The sequence below is a fragment of the Eptatretus burgeri genome, chromosome 11 (genome assembly GCF_056783735.1).
Source record: "Eptatretus burgeri isolate ZD-2024b chromosome 11, Ebu_testis_v1, whole genome shotgun sequence".
NCBI classification, from domain to species: Eukaryota; Metazoa; Chordata; class Myxini; order Myxiniformes; family Myxinidae; genus Eptatretus; species Eptatretus burgeri.
This window is the reverse complement of record NC_140971.1, coordinates 18,249,022-18,275,364: the sequence shown is the minus strand read 5'-3', so window position 1 is coordinate 18,275,364 and position 26,343 is coordinate 18,249,022. Positions and strand designations below refer to the sequence as shown.

The 26,343-nt window shown below is 45.5% G+C and overlaps 1 protein-coding gene across 1 annotated transcript in view; it reads left to right on the top strand.

The window, feature by feature from the left end:
• Positions 1-291: 291 nt before the first annotated feature.
• The window catches only part of LOC147016596 (DNA topoisomerase I, mitochondrial-like), a 104,712-nt gene continuing 78,660 nt past the window's right edge, over positions 292-26,343 (top strand). Inside the window, exons 1-5 of the mRNA XM_085845411.1 lie at positions 292-432; positions 787-814; positions 7,457-7,607; positions 9,815-9,875; positions 10,828-10,865. Coding sequence (XP_085701537.1) covers positions 400-432; positions 787-814; positions 7,457-7,607; positions 9,815-9,875; positions 10,828-10,865 — 311 coding nt within the window. The 5' untranslated portion in view covers positions 292-399. The remainder of the gene's footprint in view (positions 433-786; positions 815-7,456; positions 7,608-9,814; positions 9,876-10,827; positions 10,866-26,343) is intronic.

The window sequence follows — 26,343 nt, the reverse complement described above, 5'->3', positions numbered from 1 at the left end:
TGGTTATGGAGGCTCCCATGGTTGTGGAGGTCCCTGGGCAACTGCCCAGCTTGCCCATGCCTAAATCTGACCCTGATAATGCTCGTTACCAGAATTTGCATTGTGTTTAATTTCTGCCACCCAGCAGCCGCATGATGAACTGTAGGGTGTGCGAGAGGGTCTCGGTGGACGTCGATGAAATGGCCGTTTTCGTGAAACATCAGAAACATCAGGGTCGGTTGCGTCAGTGAGTGGGATTTTGAATTTCCCGCAGACACGCCATCCCGACATGCATTGCGAGGCCTCGTGCCCTCTGCTCCAGCTGACGTTCCGTGCGCATGCGCAGTCATCACTGCGCGTGTCTTTGTCAAAAGTGCGGAGTGTGTCGTCGGTTCGCCAGCCGGTAGGAGGAAGCCTGATATGGCGAGCACTTTGTTCGATCCCGATCATTCGGTGAGGAGATTTGTAAGATTCCCAGGGCACGACCCCGGTGGTGGTGCTTGATTATACGATTGACCGGTACGGTGGATGGTGGGATCTGTGAGGGGGGGGGGGGGGTGGGAGGGGAGAGGGTGACAGGCTCGGCCTCGTCGGTGAGGTAAATCCACGGTCTCGACTAGCAAATCGTCACGAATCCGTGGCGTTGGGGCGGCGCGAGGAATCCACGGGACGAGGCTCGAAGCGGGGTTCGGGTGTTTCCCGTCCGTACCGAGTCCCGTCGGAGTGTTCTTAAGATCCGTGCGGGGACTCGGACCTCCGCGCCTTTTGCTGACGCGATGCGTGTGTGCGTGTGCGTGCTGTGTGCAGAACGTCGGAGACTTGGATGCGCCTCTCGGTGAGTGCACGGCGCGGTGGCCATTTTCTACCCGCTCTCAGAGACTAAGTCCGGCTGCTGCCGATGAACTGCCATCCCCCGTTTTACAGCCGCTCTCACCCCCGATCCCCGGCTCCTGTCGGCCCCGTATTCCCACGATCGGTTCAGCTCGTCGCCGAGAACAAGACAACCCAATAATGGGCAACATAACCACGAGCGACGAGCAGTTAAACGACGCCGAACATCGCTTCCCGTCATTGTTCGCTGCCGACGAGACTTAGACTCCAGCGCCATTTTCTGTGCCTCTCCGTTCGGAGTTTTTGCCTTCAGAAGGTTTTCCACGTTTATCCTTTCCACGTGTGGGGGGGTGAAGTCGTGGGGGGCGGGGCGGGGGTACAAATGGGGGTAAAATGGCACATCTGGTTCTTTTTTTTTGTTGGTGTTCGTCTTTATTTTTCCATTTTTTTATTTCTAATTCTAACGAATTGAGGAATAATACGTCTCGTTTTACATTCTCCTTGAAGATTACAGACTCCGTCTGCATATCGGTTTGAACAAAACGTCTTGGATTCCACATTCAAGGTCTTCAAGTTTCCATTTTAACCAAAACTAATTTTTCAAATCCCAAACGTAAATTTCTTTCCTTCTCAAAGTACTTTTGATATATATATATATATATATATATATATATATATATATATATATATATATATATATATATATATATATATATATATATATATATATTTCAGAGATAAACGTCAAAAACAGTTTGCATTATTTCATAAAAAGTCTTCTATTGATTACATCGTTGGGATTGTTCGGCTGTTGGAGATGAAAATGAAATTTGGGATTTGCTTCTGGATGTCAAGAAATTTTAGAGGATGGTGCACAGGTAACCGCACTTACCTTTGGTTTGGACTTGCTTGGGTTGCGTTCCCGAGCCGAACGTAAACTGTCGGATTGGTGCTTCCCAGGTGTGCGTCATTAGCTGGTAGATGCTAAAGATCCCACGATGTCTTTCCTGAAGAGGGTGACCTGTCTGTCTGTCTGTCTGTCTATCTCTCTCTATCGAGTGCAGCCTGTGGCTACTGGTTGCATCATCGGTTGGGACGCGGCTATGCCGCTGATGCAGTGCCCCCCTTACCAGTGCACCGTTACTCATTTTGCCGACCTCGGAAGGATGACAGGCTGAGTCAACTACCCGGTGTATAAATTCAGCGGCCCAACGGGGCTTGAACTCAGGACCCTAGGATCCCAAGCCACCACCCTAACCACTCAGCCAACACCAGGCTTTGTCTGTTTATAGTACACGGTAACAAATTGCGAATTCCTGTCCAAATCGTACCCAGGTGAATGTCAAGCCTGGCCATCCGGTTCGTGAAAGACTTGGGCCAAACGCTTTCAATGACCGACCCTCACAAGAACAAAAGGGAAGAAATTTTGGGCTTCTATTTGTTCAGTCACCCGATCTTCAAAGTTCGATCCCTCGGACCGGAGCACCCAATTCCATTGTTCAGTCACCCATTGTCGGTGTTGCCTTGAAAATTTCAGTCTTCTTTCTTCTCTGACCAACCACACGACAAAAAGGGAGAAAGCTTGAAAATATTTCATGAGATTTCGAAGAATTTGGATAATTCGGCCGGTTGATTTCACACTTAGGGCAGTGTTTGTATAGCTGCACTGACGAAGTCGCCAGTCATTGTTTTTGGGTTGTTCATCCATTCTGATGTTTTTTTTGTTTTTAGCTCGCCTGTTCAAAGAACAGAGAGCTATAGCGATACCCCCGGCGTGAGCGTGAGCATGAGCGTGAAAATGTTAGTCTTTGGTGCAAGTTATTTCCTTTCTAATGTTTTTATCTACCACACTTTTTTTACTGATTAAATATACAAATACATATATTGCTTTAAAATTATTTGGATCAGACTTCACTGCAATGCTTTATATAAAAAAAATATTATTGGACGTCTTTTAAAAACGATAAATGTATAAACAGGCGAGCATTGAGTGGCTTTGACACCACTCTGGTTTTTCCTCTCTGCAACAGCTTATCCAATTGACACAAAATTTTCACCATAGGCGTGACTACTCGTGTAGAATGTTTTAATGATAATTTTGATGCTATAGGTCGTGTGGTGAAGCAGCCGTGTTGGGGAAAAAAAAGAAAAACTTTGGACCTCTCATCTCCGAAACTGCTTTGTGGAAAAAATTGAAACTTGGCACATGTCAAGTACTCCGCATGGGAAATAAGTGTGATTTTTTTGATGATGTCATAGGTAGCTTCGTTATGACGTCATAATTGCATATGTCAAACGCTTTATCAGATCAATAGGAAAAATTGAGGGTCATCTAGGGCTTAATTGTATGGGTCGGGGGAGGGGGAAAATTGATGACGTGGGTCACGAGGTTCGGCAGCCACATTTTTTTAAACATAAAAGCCTTCAATAATGTGGGCAGAGACGTATCTGTCGACATCGCAACATCAAAAGTACCATTCAAGTTTTTCCCTGTGTTCTTGACCCCTATATTTGGCATCAATTAAGGTTGCAATCAAAAACTAGAAGGGCACTCTGTAGAGCGCATACCTCCGCCACGTAATGCCTGATCTCCTCGAACATATGGGGCCGAATACATTTTTTAAATTGTCATGCTATACAGTACTAGATCGTTTTTAGCCCTATCTCTCAATGGTGAAGAATCACTTAAAAAAATAAATAAAAAATCTCGTATCCAGATCCGGATTTGGATCTTCACCAAAACCTAATCAGTTCGTCCTTGCCACACACCCATCCTGTCCACAAAATTTCATCCGAATCCATGCACAACTTTTTGAGATATCCTGTACACAGACAAACAAACAGATAGAAAGGGGTGAAAATATACCCTCCTTCACATTCGGTGGTGAAAGTAATTATTTGTAACAGGTCATTGAGTATTTGTATTTATTTTATGTGTCATCTCAGGCCTACTCATTTTAGCAGAAAGTTGTGCAGCAGTTTTGTTTTTTAACCTTGGCATTTGACTACTTGATGGGCATTGTGAGTAGAGAAACGTAGTAAATGATGAATGGGAAATAAGTGAATAGTGAGCCAGTCAATCCTTGAACAAGGAGAATAGAGAAGGTTATAAACGTTGTGATAACACCTGCATCAACAATTTATCGGACAGACTATAATGGAAGGTATCCTCTCCTGGAAAGATTGTGGAGAAATTGCACATCTGAGGATTGTTACAGAGAGGTTGAATTGGATAATTATTTTGCTAGAGGGAATGGAGGACACCAATTTGTATATAAAAATTGTATGCATTAGTGGAGGAGATTGGCAGTGTTCAATACGGGGTGAAAGTAGGGAGTGGTGAATTTGGTTGAGTGGCATGAAGGCGGGTGGTAGGGATGGTGTGAAGGCAGATGGTGGCCAAGGTGGAGTTAGGGCTGGTGGAGTTGTGGCATGTTGCGGCCAAGGTGTAGCAGAAAAAAGTTGCACAATGACAGGCTGGGAACGAGATTGGGAATGTGGCGTTCAGGGTGGTGTGAGGGCAGGCTACTGCCGAGGTGACACGTGGAGCTGGTGGCATCCAGGGTGGCACGGTAAGCGGCCGAGGTGACCAGAGGGGAGGTTGCGGCTGAGGTGGGGTGTACAACGTCCAGGGTGGCGCAAGGGCAGGCTGCTGCCGAGGTGACACGTGGAGCTGGTGGCATCCAGGGTGGCACGGTAAGCGGCCAAGGTGACGTGAGGGGAGGTTGCGGCTGAGGTGGGTGTACAATGTCCAGGGTGGCGCAAGGGCAGGCTGCAGCTGAGGTGACATGTGGGGCGGGTGGCATATAGTGCGGCGTCTGAGGCAGTCAGCGTCCCGGGTGGCGCGTGGGCTGAGTGGCGTCCAGGGTGGGGCAGGTTGCATCCAGGGTGGTGTGTGGGATGGATGGTGTCCAGGGTGGTGTGTGGGGTGGGCGGAGTCCACAGTGACAGCTTGACGTGTTAATTAGGGATCAGGTGGAGAACCATCTCAACTAACTAAAGGCAGGTGATGTTTAACAAATTTATTGGCTTTTATTGATGCACTTTGTTATTTGGTGGTTGAGGAAAGTGCAATGGATTTAGTATATTTAGAGTTTCAGAAGGTATTTTGACATGGTACTAAATAGAAGGCTGTTAGCTCTTGTTATGGCTCGTGGAATGGCTGGTGAAGTTCCTAACAGGATTGAAAACTGGATTACCAAGAATGGCATTCGCTAGAACACATATCTCTGCCACGCTGAGCAGTTTACGTTTTGTATCTCACTGCTTGGCTGAATCTGCATCTGGACCTTAACCAACATCTCGTCGGCTTGTTCTTGTCACCTACCCAACTCGTCCACCAAGTTTCGTCATAAACCATCCACAACCTTTTGAGATATTGTTTTTGGTTCTATCAATGGTGGCGAATAACTTAAAAATTAAAAAAAATACAAATTCCGGATCCGGATCTTGACCAACATTGAATCAATTCGTCCTTGTCACACACTCAACCTGCCCACCAAATTTCATCCGAATCCGTCCGTAACTTTTTGAGATATCCGACTCACAAACAAACAGACGGCCAGGGGTGAAAACATAACCTCCGTACAACAGAGTGACAATGAGTGGAAGGACGTCTAGTTGGGATGTTTTAAGTTGTGGAATCTTTCATCGTTTCATGGATAGAAGATTGGCAGATGCTGTTCAATATAAGGAAAGGTAATATGCTGGAGTTGGGTAAGAATAATGTAAGGGGCAGTGTTGGAGCATGTTTCACACCTCAAGGATCTGGTGGGGGGGTTGAAGGGGAGGCGGTAAATAGACCGCACATGCCAGGCAGCTATAGGTCAAGCTAATTGAGTTTTCGGTTGTATTCTCAAGGGGATACATTTAAATCAAAATAGCCATTATCCCCACCCATGCATAAGAATTTTTTTAAAAAAATAACAGGGAGATATTGTAATGGGTGTCTCTGTCTGTCTAGCTGTCTGTCTGTCATGCTATCTCCCAAACGATTGTGCAGAAATTGATCAAATTTGCAAGTTGTGCGAAGGCACGAAGGTGCGAGAGCAGTATCATCTTTAGCCCCTCCCCTCTGGGGTGGGGTTAAATTGTCAATTATACCAAAAATTTAATTACAGCCACATTTAAAAACATTTGTTACTGAACCAATCAACATTGAGGTACGCAGGAAATATGCAACGATTTTTTTTTTGAATTTGACTCCCGGTTCCTGCCCCAAGACGTGGGGACTCGGGAGCATGTGTCAAAACGGAAAGGTCATTCCTTGTGGAGCTTTTTGCCACCTTTCAACTTTGCTTTAGGTGGGAAGTGTGGGGATTGTGATGGCGTGCCATCGACTTCACTCGTTAAAACTGCAGTGGGATTTAGCGAGGCCTCACCTCACCTCACTTTGCTGATTGGAAACGTGTGTAATGATTGTCAGGTCTGTGATTGTCTCGTCAAAAGGTGAGTCTGCTGTGGGTGTTTGTTCATTCCTTATTTTACAGTCTTTAGACCCTGAAAACAAAAGTTCCAAAAATTATACGGGAAAAAAAAATGCATGAAGTCGAAGTCCAATCGCAAATTTCTTAAATGGATGTGATGACAAAATAAATCATTGTAGTACATAACCAAATGCCCTTTCTAGGGATTTCCATAAACTATTAAAGATATTGTTACACTTATTTAAGTAGTAAATATCAAATCTGTCTACAATCTACATATATTCAATAATCATTCTGGCCTTCTTTTACCTTGAGAACTGCCTCAACTCTAATGATTCAATTAGTTGATAGATTAATTATCCATCCATCCATCAGGATCATACTCTGTGCAGAGCGTTGGTGCTGCCAAAGCAGTCTCCTTGGCTATTGGGCACAATCCTGGATGGGTCGCCACTCCGACATAGGATACCAGCAAGCTGGCACTCATTTTGCCGACCTCGGAAGGATGACAGGCATAGTCAACCCCACCTGGTATTAATTAAACAGCCGAGTGTGATTTGAACTCAGGATCTTGGGATCCCGAGTCCACTACCCGAGCCATTAAGCCCACACCAGGCATATAGATTTTGCTTGAATCAATTTCTTCATAAATGTTTTGTAATGCATTCCAGAACATAGTCAGACTGCTCACATACACTTTTGCACTGTCTCAAATGTATTGAACCTTCATTTATTCTGTTAAGACAGTTTCATTCAAGAATAACTATAATGAATGAATGAAAGAATATCAATAATTTATATTCAATGTTACGAAAAATTGCTGTTTCAAATCATGGTCTGAGAAAACTTGTCATTGATTCAAGTCGACTTAGACTTTTATGCCCTGCTGGATCGGGTCCTGGGGTTGCTGGTTTGTGCCCTGCTGGATTGTGTTTTGGGGTCCGCTGTATGTCATAATACCAGCCGGGTGATGTTCCTGTTCCTGCCCAACTGTTATCCTCCCCAGTGATATTGAGTCGATACACTGATTTTTTGGAGTGCATTGTGAGCCAAATGTCTTCCTGTGTCAAGGTTCCAAGGAGTAGTTTTGGACATTTTACAGGGGATTAAATGAATGTGTCAGGCCCGTTTTGTTAAAAGAAAACAATTCGGCATTTATTTTAATAATCCTTATTTTGGGGAGACAGTTTCTTGCCTAACTGCAGGTTGCTGTGTGCCAGATGCTCACAAACCCGCCAACATTCAAAACCACAAACGCAGGGATGGAGATCGGCACAACAAGCACAAGGATCGCAAGTCCAAACACAAGGATCGTGAGCGCAGCAGGAGTGAAAAACACGGCAACCATGACCACAAGGACTCTTCTCACAGGTTGTTATCTGCCTTGTTTGCAACATCTCTATGTTGTAGACCATTCATTTCTGTGTGAGAAAACATCCCAAACGTCACCAAGGTCATAATTTTATCGACGCATACGGTGACAATGCCGACGTTCAAATGCAGTATCGAGTTCCTTTTCTGTTTAATTTCGCAAGTGCAAGTTTATGTGATTTATCACGATTGCAACAGAAATTAAATTTTGCCAATCCACTGTGTTTTTCTGGGGGATATACAAACCAACCATTTTGTATATTTTCTTCGCACTCACGTACTCTGTGCACCACTTGTGATGTTTCACTGAACTACAATCTGTTCTGAATGCATGTGGAATCTACATAATGAAAACTCTGGTCCATGATTGGCTTCTGTGTGGTATTGTATCCTCCTACTACTGAATATTGTGTGAGCCTAAAGAAAATTGTGCACCTCTGATTTTGTCTGTTGCATATTCAAATTCACATTATTTTTTTTGTCTGATTGAAAAAATATTATTATTTATCGAAGTTTGGAATAATTTGAAGCAACTTTTACTTAGTAGATGTTTTCTCTCTCCCCGAGGAGCGTTTCTGTGTTCCAGGATGAGACAGACAGCATTAGATTTTTCTGTTTGTTGTTTTATTGATTTTTTTTTTCTGTTTATTGACGTTTGATTGCCCACTTGCGAACCTTCAGCAGCTTTGACAACCATTCCAAGCCATGACATTTGCAATGTGAAAAACCTGCACCAAATTATTATGGTAAACTTGCATCACTAAATCTTGCTGTCAACAGACTTTAGATAAGTGATTTAATGAATCTCAGCTCAATTATGCTTTATTTGGGAAAAGTCCTTTTGTAAACTTGAATCCAAAGACATAACCTTCGTCTTATTTCGGAACAGGACTTGTGATTGCAGTAATTTTGTTTGCGTTGAACTAAAAGGAGATCAAAGTTGACGTAAAGCTGTTATCAGCCAAATTTTATGAAACTGGGAAGGAAAAGCCTTTACAATACAGGTGTTTTAAATAGGAGAGGTAATTGATACTCATTAGACAAGCTGAAGTTCACAAAATCTGAATGTTCTTTACTCAATAATTGATGCACAATGTCGGTTCGGTGAATTGCAAAGTTGAGTTTATTTCAAAGTGAAACTAATAGTACTCATGGCATGATACACAACAAATCGCTTCTTGACTTGCTGCTATTATCCTTCTCCCCTTTCTATCCACTCTGCTTCCTATTTTTATATCCTCCGAGAGAGAACATCCACAAAGGTTCCTCCTCCTGCAAACTCCTCACTCCTTGAACTTTCTAGACAACTCTGTATCTGGAAATTGAGGGGCGGAAGTTGGGTGGGGGTTTGGGAGGAGGTAAGCATGAGGGGAGAGGTTCTCGACTTGTGTTTGGTATTGGAACGTGTGGAGAAGGGGAGGGGTGTAACACCAAAATTGAACGAAATGGGGTACTTTAAAACAGCACATTAATACAGCATGTGGAGACCGCTGGAAGATGTCCATGGGAGTTGGAGAGGGTAGATGTCCACAGCTGTCTTGAAACATTGGAGAGAAGAATGAGGGTGAACAGACTGAGGAAGTTTGTTCCACAGGCAAGAGAGAGCTTCACCAGAAGTGGATTACTGGCAGACCATGTGTGCCCTGCAGATTTCTTGGGAGGTGGGGAGGGATGGAGGAGATACAGAGCACGACCGGAGCAGAGGTAGCAAGACCATAAGGAATGTTGTAGAAGACCGAGAGACCACCAACTTGTCTGCGATGTCAAAAGTAATAGTCCCAGAGACTTTACTTCATCGTGGGAGATAAAAGAAAAAAATATTTTGAAGGTCTTAGTTTCCATAGGGTCAGGCAGAGCAAGGTGTGAGGCAGGGGAGAACCGTGGTCCAACAAGCTGTGGATGAAGGCTTGTAAGTGGATAACGGTTCACATGTGCTAAGAAAAGACTGCATGATGGAGAATGCCCAGTCAGTGGTTGGCTTTGGAGCCTAACTTAGATATATTTTGTTTTTCTTCCAACTTAGCTTTTCTTACCTCTTAATGCTTTTTTTTCTTCTTCCTCCTCCTCTTCATACTTTTCTCTTATCTTTTCTCTTTTCTCTTTTCTCTTCTCGGTCAAACAAAACTACAATTATTCTGTTTGCTAATTATTGTTTTCACCAATGTGAGATTACTCAGCATTTTAATAACAAAAGTTGTGTTTTGCAGCAAACACAAGGGCCACTTTGACAAAGAAAAACACAGGAAGGACAAGATTAAAAAAGAGAAGGTCGGTTTTTGATATGCTTTCAAACTTTACCGCAGGTGCGACATATTCTGTACTTCGATGGGAGGGGCGATAGATGGGGAGAAGTGGGGGGGGGGAGAGGGCAGTGTCAGAGTAATAAGTGAGAAATGTAATGGGGAGGGGGAGTGGAGCAGAAGGAGATCTGCTTTACATGCTAAACCTAAGCAATCACAATGTAGCCTTCATATGTAGCATTGTTGTTATTTCATTTGTGAAACTTCAATGACAGAGAATTTAGAGTTATTGATGCTTTCAAGCAGTTTTGTGAGCCTATGCCTCAGGTGTGAACTAATCAGCCAATCATAATACGTGATTGTAATTGGCAATTAACATGTTGGTGAGGGTAATGACATGTACCATACCTAACGCCTCAACTTTACATGACATCATTGTTTCCTGTTTCAATGAATGATGATGAGCAAAGGTGAAATTTGTTTTGGTGAACTTGAAAATTTGTAAAAGCACTAATCTTGGCACAAACTCATAACTTGCGTCTTCATATACAGTAGAATGATATTTCATAAATTTATTGGGTCCGATATATTCTCGTGAATCAAGCGTTGCATGGCGGAGGTATGCGCTCTACGAAGTGCCCTTCTCATGTTCATGAGTTCTTTTACTTTTCTGAAATGTTTGTTTGTCTATTCTCTGTCTGCCTCACTCTGTTAATCATCTCAGAATTGACAACTGTCCATAAAATCAAACCGGTGCAGTTATACCACATCCAAAAAGTGAATGGAATATCGAAGGACCTGATTGTGCAAAGTTTGGTGCTTTTTACACTTTGTTTTAGTATTTTGGCACAATCTTACTAAAAAGTGCTGAATATTTGATGGGCTTATACTGTAAGTGCTTGCTTGTTATATGATTGGTTTTTCACTTTAGTAATGCCTGAGTTAACACCATTGTTTGTTTGTTTTTTCTCGTTTGGCAGGATATTGATGAAAAATTGAAAAAAGAAAATGGCTTCAGGTATGTGCCACGTTTTGGTTATTTTTAGTTAGTTTTATGAATAGTTTATCATTCATCCTTTTTGAGTTTCAAAATATTTATGATTAAAAGGCCTTGGCACTTCTGATGTCACTCTCATTACATTATTAGGAAAGTTGTGCAAAACTTGTCCTGGCAAGTCTTTGCTCGTTTATGTTGATTTTGGCTTTGAGACTATTTGGCTAAACTTAGCAGCAGTTTCTTTAACATTGTTGCATCAACAGGTCTTAACACGGTCTCGGCACATCAAAGCAATGTGCTTCACGAATTGCCAAATTAAAGGGAAACTCGCTCAAGTGGATAGCATAGTATCCCCTCACCCCAGGTCAGATTAGATCTGTGACTCAGATGAAGGTCAGGCCAGATTAGATCTGTGACTTGCTACAGGTATCATGTAAACCTGTACTAACCTGTTCCATGGTCGGGTTGTCGGTGACTAAACCGTCTTCCCCCACCAGGTTTTTGGGTGAGGAGGGTGTTTGGATATGGACACCCAGCAGGATTAAAAAAAAATACCTGTCAAAGGGCGGAGGAGCTCCTTGTGAGCCAATGACCATCTATATCTAGTGCCCAACTGTGTCTACAGACGTCCTCCTGCAGTTGGGTTACTTCTTATTAGGAGGTTGGTGGCAGGATTTGCACTCCAGCCACTGTAAAACCATTCATTCCGCAAAACACAAAAACGCAAAGAAATCTGAAAACCCACTCCATCGGAGTACCTCCTGTGCAGCTTCCCTTCGCAGGGCAGCTCACCGGATAATGGGATTGGGGCAAAGCCTTCGGAACCCCCAATCTTTGATTAGAGGAGGGAAACCACAGGGTAACATTCCCGGGTCAGATTGCGTGAGGGTGTGTCGGAGTGGTGCTGATGTGTCGTCCACAAGACGGCGGTCTCCTTGGGTTAACCTGAGGCGTTCCCTTCGGGTGGGTGCCTGGAATATCCTATCCCGAAGAGAGGATGATCACCTGTCTGTTATCATCTGAACTCACGCGTTTGGACATCGGTATTGCAGCACTCTCTGAGGTTTGGAGACTGGATTGCGGTGACATCAATGGTGGGTGGTTACACCGTTACCATGACCAAGGAGTTACTGTAGCTGTCTCCCATAAGCTGACTCCAATGATAATTGAGGTAACACCGTTCAACGAGCGTATTATGAGACTAAGGATTCATCACTCCTGAGGTGTCATTTCCCTGCTCTCTGTTTATGCTCCGACTGAGGCGAGTGATCTCACCATGAAGGATGCATTCCACGCCACGCTCGAGTCTGGTTGATCAGTGCTCCAGACGAGATACACTTCTAGTCTTGGGGGGGATTTCAATGCATCGACTGGAACTGATAGGGATGGTTATGAGACATGTGTTGGTTCCATGGGTCTGGAACTGTGAACCTGAATAGCACCAAGTTCCTTGACTTTGCAAGAAGTCATGGACTTCGGGTGGCTGGATGTCTTGGAACTCACCGTCGGGCAAAGAAGAATTTTGTCTCTCGGGCCACTGGATACCATTGACCAGAGTCGCAGGGCCAGGCTGAATGGCAGAGCTGAGCTGTTCAGGGAGCTGAGTCGTAAAACTGTACGTGCACCAAGGGTGTACAAGGAGGCCTATGTGTGAGGGGGTAGAGCATCACCTGTGGCCAAGTGATTCTCGTCCTGCTTACAGGGGAATTCGCGCATTGCGTTCATCCAAGCCCATCCTTCGGTGTACTGCAGTGAGAGCAGAGGGTGGTAGGCTCTTGACAGAGGAGTCCGAAGTGAAGGCCCGCTGGGCCGGTTACTTTGAGCGGCTGTAGCAGACTGATACACATGCTGCCGAGTTGGATGTCAGGGGTGTTACAATTCTTGTTGCTGACCCTCCAATCAACTGTGGTCCACCTTCGCTTGTGGAAACACAGGCTGCAGTGAACCGGTTGAGATGGGGTAAAGCTGCAGGGATCTGTGGCATCCAGACTGAACTTCTCAAGGCTGGTGGAAATGCTGCACTCATGTCCTTGCATGCAGTTCTGTGCTCTGCCTGGAACACAGGCACCATCCCAACTGACTGGAAGAGGGGCCTTGTTCTCCCTCTCTGGAAAGGGAAGGGTGATCACCAAGACTGCAACAACTACCGAGGGGTGACGCTGCTCTCAGTGCCGGGCAAGGTCTTTGTTCGGATAATTCTTGATAGGGTTTGCCACCATCTGCTTGAGTACCAGCGTCCAGAGCAGTCAGGCTTTACACCAAAGAGGTCAACGATTGACCGTATGCTTGCTCTTCGGGTCCTCACGGAACGCAGATGAGAGTTTCGGCAGGGGCTGCTTGCAGCCTATGTTGATCTCTGTAAAGCGTTCGATTCAGTGAATCAGGATGCCCTCTGGAGGATTCTTGGCCTTCGTGGGGTGCCACCAAAACTGATCGATCTGACGTCTGAACTCTACTCTGGTACTGAGAGTGCTGTGAGATGTGGTAGTGCCATCTCTGACTTATTTCCAGTTGTTACTGGGAGTTTGTCAGGGGTGTGAACTTGCCCCCACACTTTTCAGCACTTGTATGGACTGGATTCTAGGGAGGGTGTCGGAGAGATCAAGCTGCGGTGCATCGTTTGGGAATGTCAAGATCTCTGACCTTGATTTTGCAGATGATGCAGTCATCTTTGCGGAGACTTTAGATATCCTTTTGGCGGCCCTCGAGGTGCTGAATGAGGAGTGGGAGTCACTGGGATTTCGGGTTTCCTGGGTCAAAACTAAGATTCAGGCTTTCAATGACATCTTGGATGCTGTTATCCTGTCTGTGGCAGGGATGTTGAGGTCGTGGAGAGATTCACTTACTTCGGCAGTGATATTCATGTCTCTGCTGGCTGTGAATCAGAGGTCAACAGACGTCTGGGTCAAGCCTGGGGAGTCATGGATTCACTGAATAATGGGGTGTGGCGCTGCCGGTACTTGTGCCGGAGGACGGAAGTCTGAGTCTTCGGGTCATTGGTGCTTCCAGTCTTGCTCTGATTGTGAGACTTGGACTCTGACCAAGGATCTGAGATGGAGACTTAATTCCTTTGGTACCAGGTCTCTTCGGAGAATCCTTGGCTATCGCTGGTCGGACTTTGTGTCCAACGAGCGGTTGCTGAGAGAGACTCAAATGAGATTTGTTACCTGCATCGTCCGTGAGCATCAGCTGCGGCTGTACGGACACGTGGCTCATTTTCCCGACGCTGATCCTGCTCACCAGATTCTCTCAGCGAGGGAGTCTTGTGAGTGGAGGAGGCCAATGGGCTGACCACGTGCCTCGTGGTTGCAGCAGGTTGATCAGCATCTCAAGGAGATTGGGATGGGCCAGGTATCTACCTGGGGGATGGCCAGATGGAGGCCCCTGAAGTACCGGCAGAAAGTGGATGCAGCGACGCGCTGCTCTGGGGCATGCTCCCATACCTGACCTGACCTGTCCCTCCACCCACCCCTCTAAAAACCTGCTGGCACCTTCTTAAGTCTGTCTCTGGTGTATGCTCCCATTGCATCCCTTCCCTCTCTTCAAATGGCATCACAACCGACTTCACTCTTGAGAAAGCCGAATGCTTCAATTCTATATCTGATACCAAATCTTGTGTCCCCAACCCCTCATTCTCGGTCAGTACCCATCCCTGTTGTACCCATCTGCTCTTGGACTCTGTGTCTTTTGTACCTGAGAAGGTTCTTTGAACCCTCGACTCTGAGTCTGCAACTGGACTGGATGGCATCAGCTCACATGTCCTAAAATCATACTCTTTTTTTTTTTTTTTTTTTTTTTTTTTTTTTTTGTATACCTTGGTCGAGGCTCGTATGAGAGCTAACACACAACTCACAGCAAGGAGGCATGAGACGAGAGGGGCGGGAGTGGAAGGGACAAAACAGTGGGGAACAGACACATTAGGTGAACTGTGGAAGGGAGAGGGATGGGGATGGGACGGGGAACATGGCGAAGAGAAGATGGACATTTCAGGGACTTTCAGGAAGGAAAGTAGGAGAAATGAAGGAAGTGGGCTTGGGTGGATTATCGGGGGTAGAAAAGATCGAGGATTTGGATGGGGGAAGATAAGAGGTGGTGGTGAACAGCTGTTTTGAAAGCCTGGAGGGAAGAATGGGAAAGAATAGAGTGAGGAAGTTTATTCCAAAGGCGGGAAAAAAGAGGAATGAAAGAGTGAAGATGAGCAGTGATTCGTGATTTTGGTAGTTTTACCAGAAGGGGGTTGTTGGCGGACCTTGAGCGCCCTGTGGAAATGTGGTGGGGACAAATCGCAGAGAGAGCAGGGGGGCAAGGCTGGAGAGGAGTCGGTAGAAGACAGAAAGACCACCGACCAACCTGCGGTGATTGAGTGAGAGGCCCAAAGACTCAGCTTCATTGCGGGAGATGCTGATGATCTTAAATGCCCTGGTTTCGACAGCGTGAAGCCGAGAAAGGTGGGAGGCAGGAGCACCAGCCCAGAGGGGAGAGCAGTACTCCATCAGGCTACGGACAAAAGCTTTGTAAGTGGTCAGGAGCTCAAGAGGGCCGAGGAAGGACTTGGCACGACGGAGGATTCCCAGTCGGCGACTGGCTTTTGAGGCGAGGTTGGAAATGTGACTTTCCCAGGAAAGGTCATGGCAGATAGTGAGACCTAGAAGCTTGAAAGAAAAGACTTCTTCCAGAGGATTGTTGAGAAAGTGGATGGGGGGTTTTGTAAACGGTCCTTTCGAAGAGACATAGTGAGAGTGTGAGATTTGTCTGGATTGAAAGACATGTTCCACGTGTTGGACCAGTTTGTGATTTTATCCAGATCTGCAGTGAGTGAAGAAGCTGCTGCTTGCCGGTCTGAGGGATGACAGATGGTACGGCAGAGGGTGGAGTCGTCGGCAAAGAGAAATAGAGGATTTTCCAGAGAGTCCGAGAGATCATTGATGAAAACCAGAAAAAGAACAGGGCCCAGAACGCTACCTTGAGGAACTCCAGCCTGCACAGGAAGAGGGGATGAAAGAACTCCATTTAGGGCCACACGTTGACTGCGACAGGAGAGGAAGTCTGCGAGCCATGAGTGGAGATGGCCTTGAATACCATGGGAAGAGAGTTTGGTGAGTAGGGCAGGGTGCCAGACTGTGTCAAAAGCACGTGATATGTCCAGGGATACGGCTCGGATTTCCTGTCTGGCATTGAGGACCTCCATCCATTGATGGGAGAGCAGAAGCAGCATATCCAGGGTAGAGTGACCTGGTCTGAAACCAAATTGATGATTGGAAATCAAGCCATTGGAGAAGAGGAAGGATTTCATATCTGAGGTGATGATGGATTCCATCACCTTGCTGATGATTGGGAGAAGGCTGATGGGTCTGTAGTTATAGGGATCTGTTTTTGCACCTTTTTATGCAGGGCAGTGATGTTAGCAGATTTCCAAGCAGATGGCAGATGACCTTGGGCAAATGAGAGGGTGAATAGAACAGAGAGAGGGTGAGCAAGAGCAGAAGAGCAGGCTTTGAGGACACGTGGGCTGATGCCGTCTGGACCGGTTGCAGAATCTGAATCGAGGTTTGAAAGCAAGCTCTCCACCTTGTCAGGAGAAAAGGACACAGAGTCCAGGGACAGTTGGGTGCGACTGGGTAAAGTGGGTAGAGATAGTGATGGGTTTAGGACACAAGATTTAGCTGCAAACACCGAGTTTAGACATTCAGCTTTATCACGTGTGGAATCAGCAGTGCGGCCATTTGAGGTAAGGGAGGGGATGGAGGGGGAACATACACCAGAAACAGATTTGATTAAACGCCACCAGGATTTTGAGGAGGGAGAGAGGTTTGAGAGTTCAGACTTGAGATGAGAAAGATGTTGTTTTCTGGCTCTCCTGAGGGTAGATACACACTTGTTCCGAGCTTTGTGGAAAGAACTGAGATTGCCCTCAGTTGGGTTTGCTTTCCATGAGGCAAAGGCAAGTTGTTTGAGGACAACTGCCTCGCCACAAGCTTCAGTAAACCAAGGGCGGGAGGAAGGGTAAGACAACTGAACACGAGAGGGGATAAATCTGTGCATGAGGAAGAGCACGTTTCTTTGAAAGAATTCCCAGGATGAGTTGATGTTTGAGAAAGTAGTGATAGGAGACCAGTCTGTAAGTTTGATGGCTGCTCGGAGACCCTGCCAGTCGGCTTGAGTGAAATGCCAGACTCGACGGCGGTGAGGTGGTTCTCTGATAACAGCCAGAGAGATGTCCACTTTAACAAGGACGTGGTCAGAAGAACCAATTGGAGCGAAGGAAGAGCAGCAGATATTGTCAGGGAAATTTGTCAAAATCAGATCCAGAAGAGATGGAGTACCATTGGTTGAGATCCGGGTCGGGAAGTTGACCGATTGAGTCGCAGAAAGCTTTTGCTGAGGTGCCATGGCAGGTGAGAGAGGTACCCACACCTAGCCAACTGGCGTGATGACAGTTGAAGTCACCACATAAGAGGAAGAGAGAGTTTGGATGAGAAGATAGAAGATGGTCCATGTTTTCGGATAGTGAGATGTAGATGGAGTCATCACTGTTCGGTGGACGGTACAGTACACATATAAACATGAGGTGGGAGTGGAGGGGAAGCCGAAGCCAGAGGTATTCCTGGGGGTGTGGGGGAGTGAGAGCAGTGCATGGAGAGTGAGGAATAGAGTCTTTGATGAAGAGAGCAACACCTCCACCAGGACGAGGCTCAGGTCTGTCATACCGTAAGAGGGAGTAGCCAGGGAGAGATACTTGGGAGTCAGACACGTCTTGGGAGAGGAAAGTTTCTGTTAGGCAGATAATGTCTGGTTTGTCAGTGGCAACCTGTATGGAAAGATCTGAAAGGTTTGAGCGAAGGCCCTGGATATTTGAGGTCCACACTTTTAATGAAGAGGAAGGGGAGGAGGCTTTGGGTGCAGGAGGTGGAGGGGAGGGGAGGGTAGGACAAGGGACGAGGGGGCAGGTAAGGAGGGTTGCTGAAGGAGTGTGGGGTATTGCAGAACAGCGAGGGGAGGGGGCCGAATGAGGAGAAAAGGCTCTGTGGTGCTGGGGGAGAGGGGGGACAAGAGACAAGGAAGAAGGCAGTTGAGGATTTGAGGAGGTGGAGTGAAGAGATGGAGGTGAGAGGGCAGTGGAGGGAGGCAGGTTGGTGGATGAGAGGGGGGCAACTTTGAGAAGGAAGAGTGAGGGGGATGAAAGGTGGGAGAAAGGTGAGGGGGGATTTTTGAGAGAGGTGAGAGGGAGGCTTGGAGGGAGAAGAGTGGGATGGTTGCTTTGGGAGTGAGAGTGAGGCGTGATGGTGGTGAGTTGGCACTGAAGTTGGAAAAAAAGAATGTTTGATGGAAAGCGAGCATCCATGGCAAACTGTGGTTTTTAAAAGTTTTAGGTCAGAGATGCGATTTAACACAATTCTTGATGGGTGCAATGAAGGCGAATTCAGAGCATGGAGAGAAGAAGCGCTGTAATAGTTGGATTTTTTAGGCAAGGAATGAAGGAGAGCTCGAAATGAGAGCAGTCTGTTAAAATAGCAGAAGAGTAGTGCATTGTGAAACAGTAAAGAGTACCACATGTGTGAGAGAGGAAGATGAAGCATTATAAGATCGTTTTTGTTGTTAAAAATAATGTATGAGAGAGTTCAACAGATTAGGTCATGGAAGTGTAAAAAAAAAAATTAAAAAAAAATCGAGGAAGAAGACGAGGAGGAAGTTAAGAGGAAGAAGAAGCAGAATCGGGAGAAGGGGAGAAGGTGAACGTGTTGTTGTTGTTGGGTGTATATATATATATATATATATATATATATATATATATATATATATATATATATATATATTTATATATATATAAATATTTATATTTTTTTTTTGTTGTTAATATTAATATATGAGAGAGTTCAACAGATTAGGTCATGGAAGTGTAATAAAAAAAAAAAAATCGAGGAAGAAGACGAGGAGGAAGTTAAGAGGAAGAAGAAGAAGCAGAATCGGGAGAAGGTGAGCGTGTTGTTGTTGTAGGGTTTTTTTTTTTTTTTTTTTTTTTTTTAATTTTTTTTTTTTTTTTTTGAGATAAGAAAGAGATTAGTTGGGAGAATGGGGGATGTTTGGAAAGTGGGGAGGATCAAAATTGAAGGTAATGGGGAGGATAGAAAATGAAGGTAATGGGGAGAAAAAACAAACAACAACAACAAAAAAAAAAAAACGATCGAACACCGAGTGGAACCGGTAGGCCTCAAGCCTACGCCTAGGCCTCAAGCACAGGTAAGAACGTCGACAAAAATACTCACAAAATAGCACGATTTTTGAAACAAAACCGAACGAGCAACACACAGTAACATGTAGGTGAGAAAATTAAACAGTTAAAACGGGACAAATAACAACCGCAAACTTAGCTTTGAGAACGTCAGCAGGGAGTCCCAAAGGAGACCTCTCGCTGCTCAAAACCGGAACCGGAAGTCAACTCTGCTGCTCTTTCACATCCTCTCTCTGCCCTTTTCACCCTATCATTTGCCCTCGGTCATCTTCCATCTGCTTTGAAATCTGCCAAGATCACTGCATTACATTAAAAAAAACTTGGAAAAGCTGATCCCCTTTACTGCAGATCTATTGGCTTGCTTTCAATCATCAGCAAGGTCTTACTGCCTGACTTGCTTTACTCTCAAAGCCAACGTGTGGCTCTTAACGGAATCCTTTCATCTCATCGTCTTAGAAAGGCTGGAGTGCCCCAAGGCAGTGTTCTCGGCCCACTCCTTCTCACAAGATGGATAACAGTATATTCAGTGTATTCAAAGGCTGGAGTGCCCCAAGGTGGTGTTCGATGCCCACTCCTCTTCCTGATCTTCCTAAATGTTCTCTCTGAACCTCTGGAAAATCCTCTTTATCTATTTGCTGATGACTCCACCCTATGCCGTGATATCCCTCATCCTTCAGACAGGCAGGTTGCAGCCTTTTTCCTCTCTTCAGACCTTCACAAAACCACAATATGATCAAACACTTGGAATATATCTAAATCCTGACAAATACACACTCTCACAATCTCTCTCTGAAAGGATTGTCTGGTAACCCCTCACCCCCATCTACTTTCTAACAATCCTCTTGAGGAAGTTCATTCATTCCAATTCCAGGGTCTCACTATCAGCCATGATCTTTCTTGGGCAAACCACATTGCAAAATTGGCCTCCAAGGAGAGCTGTCGACTGGGCATCCTCCGTCGTACAAAGTCCTTCACCTACAAGGCCTTCATCTGCAGCCAGATTGAGTACTGCCTAGCTCAACTATCTCACTTCTTTCTCAGCTTGATGCCATGGAAATTGAGGTCTTCATAATTATTGGAATCTCCCGTGATGAAGCTGAGTCTATGGGTGTATCATTTTGCCATCAGAGACAAGTCATGACCTCTCTGTCTCTCCTGCCTCCTTTCTGGTCTTGCACCCTCTGCTCTTTCTGTGCGTTGTCGCCCCCCCCAGATTTCTGCAAGGCACACACAGTGCACAATGAACCCACTTCTGATGAAACAACCTAAATCCAGGATCACGACTCACCTCCACTCATTTGTTCCTTTTCCCACCCCCCCCCCCACCCCCACATCTGGAATCAACTTCCACATTCTCTTCAATCTCATTCTTCCCTCCATGTCTTCAAGACAGTTGCTCACCACCATCTCAAATAATCACCAATCCAAAACCATGATATATTCTGCCCTTGTTAACCCCAACCCCACCCCATCCCAATCCCTCCTCCCTCCAAATTTTCAGTTTCCCATCCAGAGCTTCTTTCTCTATCCATCTTGTCCACCCTATGCATCCTCTCCTGCCCCTCAATGCTCTCCACACCCATTGTCCAAGTCTGCTTATATCTTTACCTTCAACTCTGCTACTGTTGTTTCCCCCCTCTCTCATCTGTTCCTTTTGTCTTGTGTCCTGATCCATTCAGTGTATGAATACTAGCTCTTCCATGAGCCTCAACTATGTACATTATACAAAAATGAATTATCTATTTTTATATATATATATATATATATATATATGTATATATATATATATATATATATATATATATATATATATATATATATATATATATATATATATATATATATATATGTGTATATGTTGGTACCTTCATATAAGAGAAGAGGGTTTCTGTTCGTACCTCCTAGCTCCACAGTTGATGACTCATAACTCCACAATTAAACCATGGTCGATGACTTTACCATCCCTTACAGTTTGTGACCTTAGAACCGGTCTTTAAAATAGACTCACTCGACCTATGTGTCGCTGAAGCTATCTGTGCAGGAGGCGAAGCTGTATGCATGCACTCGTGCCGTTTAACTGTCATGATTCATCTATCAGGTCGGAAGGACGTGTGCGTGCGTGCGTGCGTGAAAACTATGTGCCCAGACTGGGAATAGAACCCAGGTACTCTGGTGAACCATATCAGTGCTCTGACATCTGGGCAACCTACTGGCTGGGCATGTAATTCTCTCGCATATAGAAACGTCACTCTCTTTCTTTCTGCCGCTTCTTCTGGGACACTCATTGCCAACCATGGGCGTAGCGATGGCCTGTCCAAGAGAGGGTCTTCGAACATAGGTGCATAATAAATATGTTTTATGATTATAGGCAAGCATCACCGATATCCTGTTCGATGAGCACAACAAGGCTGCACTTATTTTCGGATATTTTAATTTAAGGACGCTTTCTGACAGTTCTGTGATTTCCCCCCTCCCTCCCGGTGTATCAGCCTCGATGTCCGTCGGCATGCAAAATTTCAGCTTTTTACGGCACCCGTTAGGTATCGAACATTAATGAGTGAGTCAGTCATTTGTTAGAATGAGAACAATAAACCCTCCAATATCGTGGGGGTTAGGTTCCTGGAAAATTCCATGATAGTTAAAATCTTGATCGTGGAAACCAAAGGCCAATAGGAAGGGGGGGGGGGGTTGGTTCATGGGCTTCGATAAAATATTGAGGAAGATTGATGGCAGTCAGAAATAAATGCATTACAATTGTAAAAACGCTTGTTATGGTCGATTGCTTTGCTTTAGCTTGCAGGTCCTTGTAAGTTTCTTTATAAAGCAGCCTCAAAAAAGCAGCAGCCTTTTACATTTTTATAAATGTAATTTTACATTACATTTTACATTACATCTTCATAAAGCAGTGGCCTCAAAAACCCTTTTACATTTAATGCTCCCCTCCATGAATGGATCAATCACAAAACCCTGTCAGCCAGGGTCTTGCTCATTTGCAACAAACCTGTTACTGGCATCTTGATTGTTTGAGGTTCTGGCACCATCACCTCCACCTCATCATCACTCTTCAATCGAGCGTATGGGTTCTCCCAGATCCTCTTCCATTAACTCTCCTTGGTGGGATTCAAGGAGTTCCTTCACCCCTTCCTCTTGGATGTTCTCAAAACCCTGTCCTCCAACATCACGTGCTACCCTCATATTTCTCCGGACTTTTTTGTCCATCGAGGGGAGGCCCTTGAGGTCGAGTACCGCATCACTCCACAATTTTCTCCAGCATGATTTCCATGTCGTTGGCTTAATCTCTTTAAAAGATTCCCCAGTGATATTAATGCAGTCAACAATGTTGTAGCTTTTCCAGCAATCACAGTCAAAGGAGGGTCGCTCTCCATCTGGTCCAGTATCCTCTTGAGTTTGCGGCAGGTGTAGTAGGACTTGAATGTCGCTATGAGGGCTTGATCCATCGGCTGAAGGAGGGAGGGAGATCATGTTGGTAGGTAATAAGACGACCTCCACATTGGGGGGGTGCAAACTGCAGGCTTTCTGGATGACCAAGCGCATTGTCCAAGATCAGTAAAACCTTGGATGCAAGGTTCTTCGACACCTGGTAGTTTTCCACCTCATGGACGAAGCAGTTATTTAACCAATTGGTCAACATTGTGGCAGCCACCCACACTCTCATGTTTGCATGCCAGAATACCGGGGGCTGGTTCTTGTTCTTCCCTTCAAGGCACATGGATTCAGCAATGCAAAAAGCAGCATCGACTTTACGACGAAGTCACCAGCAGCATTGCACAAAAGAGAAGGGTAAGTCAATCCTTGGCCACCTTGAACCCTGGAGCAGATTTTTCCTGCTTGGGCAGGATGGTAAGAGATGGCATTCTCTTCCAGAATAATCCTGTGCCGATGGCGTTAAAAAACCTTCTCTTGCATGAATCCCTTCGCTTTAATAAGTTCCATGAGCTGTGGAGGCTAGTTTTTTGCAGCATTGTGATTGGCCATTGCTGCTTCCACGATTAACTTTACATGATGGAGAATTAATCACCTTTCTCTGCCTTTTGGCACAACTAACTTTGTGCCATTAAAAACAGTGCACCAGTGACAACAAAAGACTCGTAATGAGAGCAAGGTAATCGTACATGCACAGGATAGATGCAAACGATGACTCATCTCAGCTCAAAAACCACAATTGGGCAAAATGAAATCCCACGTTCACGAAACCGGAACACAATAGGTTTCCCGCAATATTGGAGGGTTTACTAAATATATATATATATTGTTGTGAATTCGCGCCCCGCCGGTGTGCGAACGACCGCGTGTAACCAATAGCGGCCGCTTCGCCCACCGAACGTGCAATTCAGTCGTGACTTTCCGGATCAATGACGAAAACGAGTCACGGGTGTGTTCCAAGCACACCACAACCTTGTCCGTACTCTACCCACGCGCTACAGGGTCCGATCGCCAAATAATCGATTTACCTAATTATTCGCGCGGGTAGATTACCGAGAGATTGTACCATGCCACAGGTCAGCTCCGGACACGAACCGCTTAAGCGGTTCGTTCCGTGCTGCAGGGATAACTGAGCGGAGTTATCGTCGACCTTGATGGTTCAGATTAATTACCAGCTGTTAAAACCCACTATTAAGACCTTACGTGATGCAAGATGGAGATTCAAACAAAGGAAAGGACACAGCGAAACGGGGAACAATTGGACAAGCACATTTATTCATGGAAGCACGGAAGGTATGTATATTACAGTAAAACAAAGGAACAAAAGCAATACACGCATACGTTTATGCAAAGAAAAACACAAGCAAAGAACCAACGCAGATCTACAACCGAATAAGGCAATTCACACGGCAACACTTAAAACAGTTCTACTTCTCAAGACTGGCGCCACCCACAGACATTTACACAAAACCCCAAAAGAAAAGGAAGTCGTGACTTCCCTGAGCGCGTCGTCCAGCCCTTGGCGACCGCAACTCCGAGTCCCTCCGGCGTGGTCCATTGGGCTCGTGCCTCGCGCCTGCACGTGTCATCCGCCCGACAGCTAGGACGGGGTTCTGGGGGAATGGGCCGGGTTTTGCCAATCGGTATAAATCCTTTTCCCCTTCTTTTGTATCCAACTTCTCATACAGCTCGTCATATGCCTTTTCCTTGGCCTGTGCCACCTCTCTTTTTGCCTTTCGCCACCACTCCTTGTACTCCTCCCTACTTTCTTCATCTCTCTGACTATCCCACTTCCTTTTCACCAACCCCTTCTTCCTTATACTTTCCTGTACTTCCTCGTTCCACCACCAAGTCTCCTTATCTTCCTTCCTCTGTCCAGATGTCACACCAAGTACCTTCCTCGCTATCTCCCTCACCACTTCTGCTGTCGTTGCCCAATCATCCCACCCCTCTTTACCATCATCCAACACCTGTCTCACCTTCTCACTAAATTTCACGCAACAGTCTTCCTCCTTCAGCTTCCACCATCTGGTCCTTGGTTCAGCCCTCACTCTCTTCCTCAACCTCACCTCGAAAGTCATCCTACAGACCACCAATCGATGCTGTCGAGCTGCACTCTCCCCTGCCACCGCCTTACAGTCACTAATCTCTTTCAGGTTGCATCTTCTGCTTAAGATGTAATCCACCTGTGTGAACTTTCCTCCACTCTTGTATGTCACACTGTGTTCCTCCTCCTTCTTGAAATACGTATTTACCACTGCCATTTCCATTCTTTTTGCAAACTCTACCACCATTTGCCCTTCCACGTTTCTCTTGTTGAGACCGTACCTACCCATCACCTCCTCGTCCTCTTTATTCCCTTCCCCAACATGCCCATTGAAATCTGCTCCAATCACCACTCTTTCATCCTTGGATACACTCTCCACCACTTCATCGAACTCACTCCAGAAATCTTCTTTATACTCCATCTCACACCCCATATGTGGGGCATATGCACTGATGACATTCATCATCACCCCTTCAATTTCCAACGTTACACTCATCACTCGGTCAGACACTCTACTCACCTCCAATACCCTCTTGACATAATCTTCCTTCAGGATTACCCCGACACCATTTCTCCTCCCATCCACACCATGGTAGAACAGTTTGAAACCACCTCCAATGCTCCTAGCCTTACTCCCATCCAGTTGGTCTCTTGTACACACAGTATGTCCACCTTTCTTCTCTCCATCATATCAGCCAACTCTCGCCTTTGCCAGTCATCATCCCAACATTCAGAGTTCCAACTCTCACCTGTACACTTCTACCCTTCCCCCTCTCCCACTGCCTCCGGACTCGCCTTCCCCGTCTCCTTCTCCTCCTTCGCCCAGCAGCAGCACAATTTCCACTGGTACCCTGCTGACCACCGGTACCGGTGGCCGTCGTTGGCAACCCAGGCCTCGACCAATCCGGAATGGAAATTCGTATTGTTGTCCGCATAATGATTTGGCATAGTTATTTACGCCGGATGCCCTTCCTGACGCAACCCTGGTCGCCTCTTACGACACACAGGGATATGGTACACCTATTCTAACCGGGGCATACACCGGGCCCAGTACAACTGGTACTCATTTCGCCGACCTCGGAAGGATGGCAGGCTGAGTCAACCCCCTGGTGTTTTCGACTTGGTATATATATGTATATATATATATATATATGTATGTATATATATATGTATATATATATATATATATATATATATATATATATATATATATATATACAAATATCCTACATGGGATATACTTGGGATATATATCTATATATACATATATTAATTCAGTGTCCCAACGGGGCTTAAACTCAGGACCTTTTGGGTCCCAAGCCACTGCCCTAACCACTGCGCCAACACCAGGCTTTTTTCTTGCAGCAAAATAATGACAGCAAAAGAAAAACGACTATCTCAAAGAGTCACAGCCCGAATGAATCACACATATTCCCTCTAAACAACGGGTTTGGGTGAACTACACATGAACTTATCGATATATCTCACCTGAGGACCCTTTATGGTGTATTGCGAATTTTCACAGCCGTAACACTACCCCCTCCCCTTTTTACAGACTCGTCCCGAGTCGTCAAATTCTCGTGTGCCATCGTGTGTTGTTCTCCCCTAATACGTTTTACCTTCGGATCCCTGAGTGCGACATTCAGTGTATTCATGTCCCCAAAATAAATAACCTGAGGGCTGAGTAACTAACTAACAAACACACTCATCCGGATGACTTAAATAAATGCCGGCGCTAAGACTGACATGCCGGGGGCGCACTCGTGTATATATATATA